This window comes from Mauremys reevesii, linkage group 5 (assembly GCF_016161935.1).
Source record: "Mauremys reevesii isolate NIE-2019 linkage group 5, ASM1616193v1, whole genome shotgun sequence".
Classification (NCBI taxonomy): Eukaryota; Metazoa; Chordata; order Testudines; family Geoemydidae; genus Mauremys; species Mauremys reevesii.
Window position 1 is genome coordinate 130,562,772 of NC_052627.1, and position 14,629 is coordinate 130,577,400.

The following is a 14,629-nucleotide window of genomic DNA, read 5'->3' on the forward strand; positions in this document are numbered from 1 at the left end:
ACGCCTTTCCACCCACCACTGGCTCATCACTGGCTGTCCGGGGAGAGCTCATTCAGACCTTACTTATAAATAATAATTAGGTAGGCCAATATAGCTGGAACAAACGCACCAGCCTTGTCATAAATAATAGCCGTACGAGGAAGCTAGTCTTTGTTCGCGCTTTTCAAACCCATTATGCTTTCTCAGGCACCACGAGTATTTGCTCATGTACTGGATGTGCTTGTAAACTGCGTATTAACGTTTCCATTTCAATTCAGATTTCCAACCGGTGACGAAACTGGCAACACTGCGTGTAGCTGGGGGGCGGGCACACCCCTCCGGAGGGGGGCGGGAGTCTAGGGCAATCCCAGGTGTGTGACACACACACACAGCCCCTCTGCACGCTGCGCCCCGGCCAGCGCCAGCCTCGCAAGGAGCCGTGACACGGGCTCCCGCCCTTGCAATGCGCTGCACGCGCCCTGCCCTGTTTGCAAGCGGCAGGAGCCCCCACGAGACCGGGCAGCAGCAGCAGCGACAGACACACACACCCGCCCCCCAGCTCCGAGCCCCGGAGTCGCTCGGCGCACGCGCAGAGCGGGAGGTCCGAGCGCCCCGCGCTAGACAGAAGCGGAGTGGGCGGGGCCCTGCACATCCGGGTCCCTGGCGCTCTGCCCCAGCCCAGCCTGGCAGTGCGGTGCTGTGTGTGTGCCTGTCAGTCAGCGGGAGCGAGGCGGCTGCGGCATCGACGGACTCCCTCCGCCAGGGCGGCATCTCTGGGTGAGTGAGGGGTGGGGCTCCCCGGAGGGTGGGGGGAGCTGCCTCCCGGGGTGCACGCTGCAGGGAGGGGGGGGGAGAGCTGTCCCCAGGACCCCCCCGGGGTGCACGCTGCAGGGAGGGGGGACCCCCCGGGGTGCACGCTGCAGGGAGGGGGGGACCCCCCGGGGTGCACGCTGCAGGGAGGGGGAGAGCTGCCCCCGGGTGCACGCTGAGGAGGAGAGCTGCCCCGGGTGCACGCTGCAGGGAGGAGGGGAGAGCTTGCCCCCCCCCCGGGGTGCACGCTGCAGGGAGGAGGGGAGAGCTTGCCCCCCCCGGGGTGCACGCTGCAGGGAGGAGGGGAGAGCTGCCCCCCCCGGGGTGCACGCTGCAGGGAGGAGGGGAGAGTTGCCCCCACTCCTCTCTTCTCTCCCTCCCCCCCCGTGCACACACTGCAGGTGGGCAGTGGGGGAGCGCTGTTTGTTCTCTCCCTCCCTCCCCCCGCCGGGTCTCATTACAGGGAGACGCTGCCCCCTCTTTCTGGTAGCCGGGAAGGGCTCTGACCTGCTCTTGGGGAGGAGACCTGAACCCCTTGGAGGGCGGAGGGAGGTGAGCAGCGGTTACCTGCTCGGGCAGGGGAGAGGAGCCTCAGCCCCTCCATCTGGCTGAAGGGGGGCAAGGAGTGGTGGGAGGAGGGTAACTTAGCCCGGGAGGGAGAGGAGATGGAAGGGGCAGCGGAGCCTGGGGCACAATCACGTGCCCACCCTCCTGCAGAGCAGTTGGCATCATGCATCTCCCTGTGGGGAGAAGTGCAGGCCCCCAAATCCCAACCCAAGTTCTCAATTTGGTCACATCTGCCGGACATCAAGGGCTGTGCCAAGGTTGCCAGCAAGTGAAAGAGAGACACCCCTCTTGGGGCTGTCAGAGGTGGGTACAATCTGCCCGGGATGGCATGTCCCTCAGTCAAGTGTGTCCTGTCTGCTGCTCTGTGCTTCTGAACTGTCTGGTGGAGAGGTAGGGCAGAGAGGTTGCTGCTAATGTATTGTTGTAGCACATCCTATGGCTTTTTGGGGGCTGAGACAAATATTTGTGATTTCTGTTAAAAGCATTGTCTTCATATTTAAAATGTACCCTGAGATGGACTTTCCGGCCATGCAAGCACATACAGAGACAGACCAGGCATCCAAGAGGCTGCTGTTTGGGGTGGTGGGTAGATCACACAGGGCAGAATGCTGAAGAGAAAATGCACCTTCTGCTTCTTGCCTTGCATCGTGTGTGTGTGTGTGTGTGTGTGTGTGTGTGTGTGTTCGTTCTAGGATGCACAGGCAATGCACAGGTTAGGGAATCTGTGAGTTAATGGGAGGAAGTCTTAAATCCTAAAAGCTTGCTATAGAAAAGATGTATTAGGTCATTTAGTCTGTTCTCCCAGCCAATGTGGAATTGTTCCCAGTGGTGTATTTGCTGGTGCAATACTCATGATTCAGGGCTCCGTTAATATCTGTAACCAAGTAGCTCTCCCCGAACCTTCCACGCACACCATGTGCAAATAGCTAGGTGGTGCCAAATCCTCCCCGTCTGTGTATGTGTTGGATTTCCCGCCCCCCACCTTTGGCAGGAGGTTTTGATTACATAGAGCTCTGGCATGCTCCCTGTCTTTGATGTGGAGTTTCCTGTCATGTATAACGTGTTCAGTATCACGTAACCCAGCTCAGTGGCTCCTCTCACAGGGCTGCTGGAAAATGAGATGCGTTCCTCATTCTGTTTTTTACAGAGAGAAAAATGTCTCGGCTCTTGAGCAGAATTTTGTTTCACTGGCTTTTCTTTGTTTTTGTTACTGCTCTGCAGGGCTGTTTCAACTCAGAAGGGCTCCTATTCACAGTCTGCAACTGACTTTAAGCCAAGTAGAGACAAGCTGTATGGTTCTGTTCTTTTATTTAATAATTTCTCTTTTGTACCTATTTTTTGTCTGTGGGGTGCACATTAGCTGGAGTGTTTCCTTGCATTAGCTGCATAGTTCAGGTTTCACTTTTCTTATTTGCTACTTCTCACACAGCACAATCAGGTAGTTTAGATTAGGTACACTGGAGAACTATATCGTGAGTATATACTATATTGAATAGACATAGTGTAATTTTAGCTGGTAAACTAAACGGCAACTGAAGCATGGTTCTTGTATTAGCTGCTGAGAGCCCTCTTCATTTTTTATCATGTTTCTTTATTCAAATACAGAAATTAGTGATGGAAAAGGTCTATTACAATAAAGTCCATTCCTCTCCAAATGCAGGCTATATATACCTCTTGCTACCAGAATCTCATTAAGGCCCTAATTCATAAGAGCACTTAAGTTCATGTTTGATTTTAACCTGGTGAGAGGCCCCATTGGAGTAAGTGGACTACTCACATGCTTAAAGTTAAGCATATCGGCGGAGCACTTATGTTGAGAGGAAGAAGGGGAAAAAAAGTGTGTGAAGGTGAATAAAATATAAATTCCCATACCCAGAGTCCTGCCTAATTTAAAGGGCATTCTAGTATGAAAAATGATTTGCAGTACAAACAGGGAACCGATCTATGGACTACAACAAGGTGCCATTTTTGCAAGATCACTATCTGCTTTATTGGGGTGCGGGGCAGAAGTGGAAGAATGTATTCTTATGATCAGTGGTAGAGCCAAAAGAGCTCTGTGAGAGCGCTGCATTTACTTCTGGATCATGCTTCATCAACAGAATTAAGTTGCAGTTACAAGATCAAATTCTGCTCTGGTACACCTGTGCAACACCTTTTGAAAATAGCTGGTTGGTACAAGTGTAACTGAAAGCAGAATTTGCCTGCAGAATTATGTTGTCATGATAATGCAGAAATAGGAAAGAACCCAGCGTGACTTGGAGATTGTGGGTTGAGTCTAGTCCCTGCAAACAGAAAAAACTGTCTATTTTTTTTACTTGTAAACTGGACAAATTTGATACGAAATCAACCTCACAATATTAGGCTGCTGAGTCACTTTTCAGTGTGAAGCCATGCTTAATCTCATCCTGTTTTGTTTTAGGTAATACATTCTGTATAAAACCATATCACCAAGGTGGAACCTGTTCCTAGACACAAATATCTGATGTATTAATTTTGGCAGTACCTCTGTACTTTATCGTGTCAAAGTAATTGTTTAAGTTCAGTAACTTAAACAATAGTTCACTCTATTATTGCTTGGTGTGGGAGATACAATATACCATTTAGTTCAAATAGTAAAATAGCATGTCTTGATGAATAAAACAAAACTTCTTCCTGTTTGAGTTATGAGAAAGCAAAAATGGAATGGAATGTTTCAGACTTTGTTGTTGATCCCAACCTGGGTAACCTACATTGTTTAGTATTAAACTAAGCAACTACAATCTTCTTGGTATGTGTTTATATCAGATGTAAATAAAACTACCTTAAACTTCTTACATAATAAAATCAACACCAGTGAAACAGATTATTTATTCAGTTACTGTATTAATAAAGCACTTCCTCTGGTTACTATATTTGAAGTACTAGGCAATCTATAGAAAAACTTAAATAAAATCTTGGCCAGAGCCCAGGAAAAACTAGCTAGTCTTTCCCTCAAACAATACACCAGAAAAGAAAATAGTCTCAAAAAGATGAACCACTTGTGGGCGGGCAGAGATGCTGAACCACCCTAATTTTCCATAATGCTCTGGATTTTTACATGTAATTATGAAATTACTAATTCAGGTTTAAGCCTATGAATTTTGCAAGCACATGCATACTTGATGAGTGACCCACACACACGTCACATGGGCCTGACAAATGCAGCTGTGGGGGGTGTTCTCTGCCACCACCCTTATGGCACATGCACAGGCGATAGGAAACAAGCTATGGAGATTTTGAGTGTGCCAGGGTGTGGCTTGTTTCCCTGCCCAAGCCACGGGCTGCGCTCGAACTGCCCCGTGTGGACCCTGCTGGACTATATTGATGTGCTCTAGATACCCAGAGTGCTTGGGCAGTTAATGCACAACATGCAGCTTTTTGGCTTGGATGGTGAATCCAGTGCCCCAAACTCGATCAGAATCACTGCAGCTTGTCTCCTGTCAGACCTTCACTGTGCAGTCTGCAGGGGACCAGAAGGCAAGGCAGGGGGGAGGAGCGGGAGGAGGCGGCAGTGGAGGAGGAGAGAGGGAATGGGACAGAGGATGCTCAACCTCATAAGGAGGCCTAGAACTGGCCCAGGTAATTAAGGGCCCTATGCAGAATAGGAGGGCAGTTTTCTAAGGGCTGATTCTCCCTGTTTAGGGAGGGGGGTTGGGCACAACAAGGGGGGGGCATGCCCTCTCCTTGGTCATAGATAGTTGGGAGAGGTCCCAGTTTCCTTGAGGGGAGGACAGGGTAGAGGAGAGAGGCCCTGGTTTCTCTGTGGGGGGAGAAGTCCCACTCACTTTAACGTGCATTATAGATGCATTTCTGTGCACAAGTGTTCAAGGCATTCCCCTACCCCCCCCCCACCCCAATCTTCATGTGGCTTTGTACCTTGGTTGGAGATGGTCCAACCAAATCTCCCTAATTCCTCCCTAACTTCTTCTTTTCTTCCAGAAGCACCCCTGAGAGTCTCAGAGCAAAGCTGGCATCTCTGGGAGGGGTGGAAAGAATCTGAAAGGTACTGACCAATGTAGGAAGGCCTTGTACCAGATGCCAGAGACAGCCAGGAGAGGCAGTGTCTAGTACAGGGGTAGGCAACCTATGGCACGTGTGCCGAAGGCGGCACACAAGCTGATTTTCAGTGGCACTCACACTGCCCCAGTCCTGGCCACCCATCCGGGGGGCTCTGCATTTTAATTTAATTTTAAATGAAGCTTCTTAAACATTTTAAAAACCTTATTTACTTTACATACAACAATAGTTTAGTTATATATTATAGACTTATAGAAAGAGACCTTCTAAAAACATTAACATGTATTACTGGCACGCAACACCTTAAATCAGAGTGAATAAATGAAGACTCGGCACAGCACTTCTGAAAGGTTGCTGACCACTGGTCTAGTAAGTTGTTCAGTCCCCTGGGACTGGCAGCCGGGGAACAGATTTCTAGTCTAGAACCCCACTGGTGCATCTCTCTATGTGTATAGTACTTGCTTTAGCCAGGGGAAACTCCAGTAGATCTCCTCAAGGCTGGGGGCAGTTCCACAGACTGCCCTAGGCTAGATTCAGTTGTGCTTTCCATACTGAAAGCAACTACAACCCAGGCATCTTTGAGTGCCTGCTGACATCTGCAAGGGCAAATCCATGGCAGCCATCACTAGAAGATTGATCAGAGCTGCCTCTATGACGTGAGACAGTTTGATTCTAGACTGAGCTCTGTATCGTTGTCTGATCCCGGTGGTATTGGAGCTTCCCAGCCAACGCTTCCTCAATAACCTCTCCTGAAAAGGGTAGATTAGAGACTGGGATAATAACATAAAGTGAGGGCTTTTTTATGCCTATGGACCACAACTTTGCACATTAAAACACAGGACTCTTTCCATCTTTATGCGTCCCTTCAGTCATCTACAAGGCTAGCACTTCTCTGCAGGCCTTAAGTCAGGAGGGACATGTATTATGGGTGATAAGCTCAAGCTCGCTCTCTGAAACTCAACCAGGGGTGTTTGCTCCCTCCTGCTCTGACATTGTAGCGGCAGTGAGGGCCCAGCCTCTACTGATCTAGCCAATGAAAGTCACAGCAAGCATGATGGCTGCCCTCTTGGCGGACGCACCAAGGATGGAACTGGGAACCTGCACACTTGAAAGCCTGAGCTGCAACAGTTTGAGCCAAAGCTCTGTAGCTGGGGGCTATAAAAACTCATCCACTGGAACAGTGCAGAAGGGGAGCCTGTAACACCCACCCACCAGTGTGTTACACAAGCAGCGACTGACATAGGCTCAGGGCCGGCTCCAGGCACCAGCTAAAGAAGCAGGTGCTTGAGGCGGCCAATATCAAGGGGCGGCACTCCGGCTGCTATTGGGACGGCATATCCCGGTCTTTGGCAGCAATTCGGGAGCGGGTCCCTCTTGGAGTGAACGACCTGCTACCGAAGAGTGGAGTGGCGCGATCGCGCTGCTGCGGCTTTTTTTTTTTTTTTTTGCCGCTTGGGGTGGCAGAAAACCTGGAGCCAGCCCTGCATAGGCTACAGGTATATCCGGCTGCTGCCATCCCAATGCCGTTCCACTGGATAACTCTCCTGCTCTTGCAGTGCTAGAGATCGACAAAGCTGTTTTATCCTTCACAGAACATCAGTAGAATCAGTGATTCTAAATACAACACAAGGTTGTCTTACTGGTCAACCTCCACTGCTGCTCCAGCTTTTCCCCTAGCCATTTACTTTCTCCACTGTGTAGTCAGTAAACCAAGGCCTGCCCTGGGGTGATGCAAAGGCAGAGGAAGCTTCTTCCTGTAGATGATCATCACTATGCAAAGCCTTTGATCTCAAGGTCTGTATTGATATGGGGAGCATTAATTCCCCAGTAGAATGCAGCAGCTGTTTAAGGGTGACTCGTACAGCAGAAAAAAAATTGACCCATTTTAATTCTTTATGATGCATACATAAAGTAGGCGTGAAAGTTTTTGGTTTGGTTTAGTTCTTAAACACCCCACCTCCCACCATAAATATTAGGGTTTCCTTGCTTTCTGTTGTGGCGGAATATCTCTGGCTCATAGCTGGGTCTTGTAATACGTTCTGAAGCTGGCTAGGCTTTGGCTTAGTTCTATCTCCTGCAATAGCTGCTATCAAAGTTGAGCACCGTTGACCCAAGACATTTTATTTACAGTTTTGTAACTTCTCTTCTAGGCCTTGTTAGCTGCACTGTCCCAGAAGACTACACTTGCCTCAGAGACTTGTAGTTGGAGAGGCTATATCAGATATACAGAGGTCTTGACCTGCTCACAGCCTTGTAAATGAGGGTCAAGGCCTTGAATTGGAAATTAACTGTGTATAGAGTACAGAGGTGATGTGATTCCTCACTAGGGAGCTGGGCTATCGTGTTTTGCACAAGCTGGAGTCTCTTGGTTGTTTCTATCTTAACCATAATAACCCCTCTCCTGGAGATGACCCATTCTAAAAGGTACATATTTGCTGCAAAAGTTAGGAAGTTAAACCTCTGAGCTGGTGGAACTTATTGGCCATTCATCTGGAGGGAACAGTTGAACTATCAAACCAGCAATTGACTGTAGTAGCCTCTTTCACTGGTGCTGATCAGTTAACTGGACTAACTTATTTATACCTGAAAAGAGAGAAGGAGATTCTTCCCCCCCCCCGCAAACAGCAAAGATAGGCCCACCAGATTTTGTAGACCAGGCTAGCAAACTATATGAGCCTGTTAGTTCTCTTAGTCATCATTATGCAATGTTTATAATATGGTGGTTCCTAGAGATCTTGATTGGGATTAGCAGTCTTTTGTGCACACACATACCAAACACGGTCCTTGCCCTGAATAGCTGACTAGGAAGTGGCATGTAAAGGAAGGGGAACACTATAAAATATACAATTTTTGTGTACACATAGAGGGTTTTTTTCATGGTAATTATGTAAAAGTACAAACCATGCTGAGCTGCTTGTCCTCGAGCTGCTATTAATTGGTTGATTTCTTGTAGGCATCATGGCAGAGGTGCGTCTTGAGGGGAGGTTATTGGCCTTACAGTACAATTCAGCATGGGTGCTCAGTGTGGAAGAAGGCATAAGATATTTGTGTGAGAAGTTCCCAATGGTTGGAACAGAGGAGCCAGGTTGTATTGTGATAAGTCAAGATAAGATAAATAGGGCAAGGCAGAGTTGTGACGTTTGAAAAGCTTGAAGCCAGAGTATGAATACAGAGAGAAGGTGGGAAGGCAAAGAAAGTGATTTTTAGCTGCATTTTTGTGTATGGCAGTGCTAGGGGAGAAGGGGGAGTCTCCAGTCATTAGGACAGATGAGGGTCTGGATGAGAGTATTGACTGTTAGGACAAACAGAAAAGGTTAGATCTTTAAAAACAATGTGAAGGAAGAAGTGGCAGGACTTAGTTACATCCTGGATGTTATAAGGCAAGGGTGGGAGGAATTCAAGATAGATGACCCATAATAGGGCTGAGCTAAGAAAGGGGGTGTTGTGTTGGCAGTGACGGGAAGTGAAGAAGGTTTGGGAGGGGAAATCATGAGCTCAGTTTGGCTGTGTTAAGTGTAAGCTGGTGGAGACTTCTCAGAGAAGTTGTTGGAGATACAGGCTGAGCTGAGCGAATTGAGAGAGTCAGCTTGAGAGCAAAGAGGCTAGATGCATGAGTCAGCAGTTTATAGGTGATTGTTTAAACTTGTGTGAACAATGAAGTCACCTGAATATGGGGATTGAGGAGAGGATCAAGAATGGAGCCCTGTGGGACTGTCACACAGAGAGATGGGTGTGTGTTGAGGACTCCCCATCCTACTGAAAGATTCTGAAGTGATCAGAGAAGTAGGAGGAGAACCCAGGAAAGATGGTCTCTAAGTAAGGACATGATTTTTAGCAGTGTCTCATCAACAGTGCCAGGAGCAGCAGAGAAGTCAAGGAAGGTGAAGGACAGGCCCTAGGATCCAGGGAGAAGATGATCATTAGAAACTTTGTGGAGAGCATTTGCTGTGGACTGGAGAGGGTTAGGAGGGACTAGAATCTAAAATGGAGGAGAGGACTCAAGGCAATGGCATGCTCACTGAGGTGGAGGTGGGGCTAAGTTAGAGAAGCAGCTGGGTTAAGACCACTGCAGGCTTGTATTTTGAGTGAAATAGACCAGAAAAGATTGAAAGGTGGAGGAGGAGAGAAAGGGGATATCTGAGAGTGGGAACACAGTATGTTGGTTAGTTAGAGAATGGAGTGGAAGACAGCATCCTGACAGGAGGAAAGGATAGATGTTGGCAGGGAAGGACAGAAGAGAGTGAGAGGGAAGGGAGGTTGTGGTAGTTCTTCCTCTAGAGAAGAATAGTCCAGGGCCTGGACTTGGGAGACCCGAGTTCAATTCCCTGCTCTGCCACAGACTTCCTGTGTGACTTTGAGCAAGTTATTTAGCCTCTCTGTGCATTCGTTCCCCATCTATAAGATGGAGTAGTGCCACTTCCCTATCACCTAGGAGCAGGGGACCAGACAGCAAGTGTGAAAAATTGAGACCGGGGGTGGTTAATAGGAGCCTAATAATAATAATTGGAGATATACCCATCTCCTAGAACTGGAAGGGACCTTGAAAGGTCATCGAGTCCAGCCCCCTGCCTTCACTAGTAGGACCAATTTTTGCCTCAGATCTCTAAGTGGCCCCCTCAAGGATTGAACTCTCAACCCTGGGTTTAGCAGGCCAATGCTCAAACCACTGAGCTATCCCTCCCCCATCCCATATAAGAGAGACCCAAAAATCGGGACATCTGGTCACCCTACCTAGGTGTGTTATGAGCAAAAAAGCCATTAAATATTGTGTGTGGCTCAGATACTACACTAATGGAGACCATATAAGATAGAGCTGACAATTTTTTTCTTTGAAAAACAAGCAAAATTTTGCAGACAAATATAGCAAAGTACTAACTGAGTTTGAGGTATGGGAGTTGATGAGGATGGAGAAATAACGCCGTTTGATAGAGTCTACAGCAGTATTGAAGGAGGGAGAGAAGAGAGTTGCAGTGGAGGAAGCCTGCGTGATCGTGAGACTTTTTCCAGAGATGTTTTGGGGCATGGGAAGAGGAGGAAGCAGATGTGGGAGTGAACCAGATTCAGGCGTTCAGTTGTTGTTATATATCCCTCATTAGTAGTTTTTTTTTAAGGGCAACGTCAAGCTATCGGGTGTTTCTAGGTCCAAATTTAGATCTTTGTGGGTTTGTTTTACAGAATTTATGAGATTAAAAAAAAAAAATCTTAGTATTGAAACATTTCATCTGGAGGGGTTGTGACCTTGTGTTAGTGCATGAGAACCTGTGCATGAAACTGGCTTGTCTATTTTAGTTGCCCACCCTGGCCAAAGTGCTAAGAAGGTGGAAAGTACAAAGATAGTTATATTTTTGTTTGCGTAATCTAGAGTATTAGCCATCCAGGAACCAATTTTCCAATATGGCTTGACATTGTCCCATAATGATTTTCTTTTTTACTGTAAAGTGTTTGCTCGAAAGTATTGTCAGAAGAATACTAGCAATGTTCTTCCAGATATACTTGCTAATCGGTCTTTTTTTTTTTTTTTTTCTGGAGCCACAGCATTTTTCCAATTAAAAGACATTGTCAGGTTAACCCATATTTAACAAATAATTCTTGCATTTCAAGTACCTTTAAATTAACAAAATGTTTCTTCCGTCTTTGATTTTATTTATACTTTTCCTAGTAAAACATACTGTAGAACTTTTGAGTATGTGTCCCATCATTTTGGTGCAGTTATCACAGGGGAAATCAAAAGTACATGATATCCACTTTATTGACTCAATCTCAATGTATTTAGATACTTTGAGTGTAGGCCTTCAGATAAATATAAATTCAAATTGCATGTTAAACTGACTAAATGTGGATATTAAATCAGAATTTTAAAAATCTTTTATCTAAACACACAGCCTGACTACCTTTTTATTTTTAAAATTAAAAGGCTCTTTTAAGACCATCTTTATGTTTGAGATATACAAAACACATTGAAAGCAGGAACACTGTGTACATAGAGACTAGTGTACTAGAGAAATATAATCACCAGAAAGGATTATTTTAAACTGTATTATATATTTAGGGATTCAATATATTAAAATGAATCAAAGAAAAAAATTTGCATCTCTTCAAGGTAGCTAGCTCATTATTGGATTTCTCTTTATACTTGAGGAAAAGACCATTATTTTTAAGAACACTATTGTTATAGAGAATCTGTCACTGGAACAATAACTCTTACCTGATGAGACTAATGCATTCTTGCCCTCTGATCGATCATTAACATTGTTTTTCTGAGGGCCTCTCGGTTGATGATTAAAAAACAGTGGTGCTGTTTTAAAAACCCATCTCATTTTGTTTGTTGGCTGTGACTGGCATAGCAGATGTGTGTGTCACTTATAACTCCTGCGCTTCGTCAGGGTTGTCTGAGCTGTATTAAAACACCACAGCTACCACCCCAGCAGTGCCAGTGAGACTTGGGGTTAGTGGAGCTCTTTGTTTGACAACTGCTGCTGTATTGTGTGTTTTGATTTGTTTTTAATTTCTTTACAGATGTCCATCTCCGTTCAGATGTCCAGTTTTCTGTAAGTTGTGCTCTGATACTAGTAGTTAAATACAGGAAGGGCCTGCTCTATAGTGGTTTAAATATCCAGCATCCCAGTGGTCTGTGGGAATAGCATGAAAGGCTGGGTATTGCAGGTGCACTGTTTTTCTGTTCTCTCACATGAGGGTTCATGTACTTGAACTCCTGTAAATCAGCGCTTTTAAGATGAACAGACTCCTAGTAGATCATTTAAATGCAAAGCTCTCGCCATTAAAGAAAGATTGGCGTGGAGCATGTCAGATCAATATGAGCTAGTCTGGTTTATTAAGGAAACTTTTATGCTAACATGAAAATTTTAAATATTGGGAGTAGAAGTATTTAAAATGTGACTTGGTAACGATAAGTTAAAATACAAGAGGGGACTGTTGTGACTGCAGACTAATGTCCAGTATTCTGATTACAAATGGACATTTGTAATTTATGTTGCTTCATAGAGAGGGTATATGCATGTGCAGTAGCTGCCATTGTACTGGCAGTCTAAATTAAAAACAATTTAAAGTCCATGTGGTCAAACGTTGCAGTGCTAATATTTATCAAGTGACGATAGTGCTGATCAAGCGTAAAAGCAGTGAGGTCATTGTTACAAAATGTGCATGGACTTGCATCAAACTATAATGTGAGTTCTGTTTTTAGCTTATTGTTTATACATTTGGCCTTTTCTGCATGCTTACACAAAGAACATTGCATGCAGAGTGTGATATTGTGATATTGCTGAAAAGCAGAAAGGGAATGGCTGCTTTTTCAGCTGAATGTTTGCATGAAAGGAGATAACTCATAGTATTCACTGTAGTAGGAAGAGAGCCTGAGAACACAGATGTGGCTTCCCTTTTCATGCTGTTTAATTTGTTTCTCAGCCATTCTTTAGGGCTTGTCTATGTGGGGAAATTGACTGGCATATCTCTAACTAAATAAATATTTTGCTATAGCTGTGCCAGTCGATTTCCCCATATAGACCAGGATTAGATACAATTTAGAACTTCAGTGGAGGTTTCTATGGATTTTTTTTAAAGAGATTTATATTGGCAAAAGCTTACTTTTTCCTCTGTCTAAACTTTGGGTCAAACTTGACTTGTGTCCCTTCAAATAAATTGTCTGTCATATCATCTATCCATTGTTTAATGCATTTTCTATTTTGATTTCTTTTCATTGTCTGAGAGTGGTGGTTTTTTTAGGAGACAGGAACTAAATTCACAATAGACTCTTGCTAATGAAGAATTGAATAAATATGACTATTTAAAAATCAAAGGTATTGTATCACAATGTAGTCTGTTTTGAAAAATGTAGTTGGTTTCTAATGACAGATAATACTTCACAATAGTTCCATAGATATCCTAGAGTATATTTTTACCAATTATTAAGACTCACATGACTAAGATTTGACCACAGAACTCTGTCGTTAAACCTTGGCTGTGAAATGGGGTGAGACTGCCAAGATTTTTGAGAGAATTATCAGGCTTGCTGATAAGAGAGGGAGGTTCTGCTGAAATTATGTTTTGAACTTTTCAGTATGCAGTGAGCAGATCAAAGTAAAGTAATGTTTTTATGGAGCCGATGTATCAGTTGTTGGAAGAGGAAAGTAAGACAGTGCATAGAGAATATCTCAGTGACGCATTTTCGTCCATGAAATTTCATTCATAGCCCTGGTCTAGACATCATAGCTAAACTGATGTAAGACAGAGTCAGGTCGACGTAAACTGCAAATGTCTACACCACAGATGTAACTCACCCACTGCACCGACTTAATAACTCCACCTCCACGAGAGGTTAACGCAGTGTCAATGTAGACACTGCATTGCTTACATTGATTGTTGCTGCATTTTAGAAGCCATCACACAGTGCCCCACACTGATAGTTAAATCGATGCAAGCACTCCTGGTGAGGATGCACACCACCAATACAGGAGCATAGTGTGGATGTGCCAAAGCGATTTAATTACCGCAGTGGCTGTACTTCAACGTAACTTAGCTCAGCTTAATTTTATAGTGTAGACTTGCCCATAGGTTTCCTCATGGTGCTTCATATATGGCAGTAATTCATCTTTGGCATGAACTCAAATGTTTCAACTACCTTGTGAGTAATCAGACTGACTAAAATAGCAGCAGCTGTGTTGAATTTGTTCTTGTATGCCAGACATTAGGGGGCAGGGTAGTTTTCAATCCCAACACTACTTACTTACGGGTGAAAGAGTAGTTGTTCTTTAATGGGAAGCCAGGTGAGGGTTCCTCAGCTGTGACTTGCTGTGTGGTAGCAGTCTCTGCAGGGTGTGGACTGTGCTTTGCTTTCCTTTCCTTTACATCTGGCTCAGAACTCCCTTCATTTGCTAGTAAGAGAATAATTCTAATCCTTTTCAATGAGATCAATGGATTAATGGCTTATAAAATTACAAGGATTAACTGAGTCTTTTTTTTTTAAAGCAGCACATCACCATTTGTGTACCCAAAGTAGTCTAAGTTTAAAAAGGAATCTATTTGCTGTTAGCAAGATTATTTTTTTTAAATTTAAATAATTAACTTATTTGTAGGGTTTAAATAAATCCAAGAACTGGAATTGATACCTGGTTCTTTTCTTTTATTTGCTAAGATTTAAAAAAATGCAGTTGGTGCACACTCAGTGTTGTTCATTTCTCAGGCCTTGTCTACCCTGCCACTTTATGGCGCTGCAACTTTCTCG

General features: G+C 44.9%; 1 protein-coding gene across 3 annotated transcripts in view; it reads left to right on the top strand.

Moving 5' to 3' along the window:
• The first annotated feature begins 500 nt into the window (after positions 1-500).
• RNF24 (ring finger protein 24) overlaps positions 501-14,629 on the top strand; it is a 72,444-nt gene continuing 58,315 nt past the window's right edge. The window contains exons 1-2 of one of the 3 annotated variants that reach the window (XM_039541707.1): positions 669-756; positions 11,908-11,939. In XM_039541707.1, the coding sequence (XP_039397641.1) occupies positions 11,908-11,939 (32 nt within the window). In that variant the 5' untranslated portion in view covers positions 669-756. Of the gene's footprint in view, positions 757-11,820; positions 11,837-11,907; positions 11,940-14,629 lie in introns of those variants that run through there. The other 2 variants (XM_039541709.1, XM_039541708.1) reach the window with 2 other exon arrangements.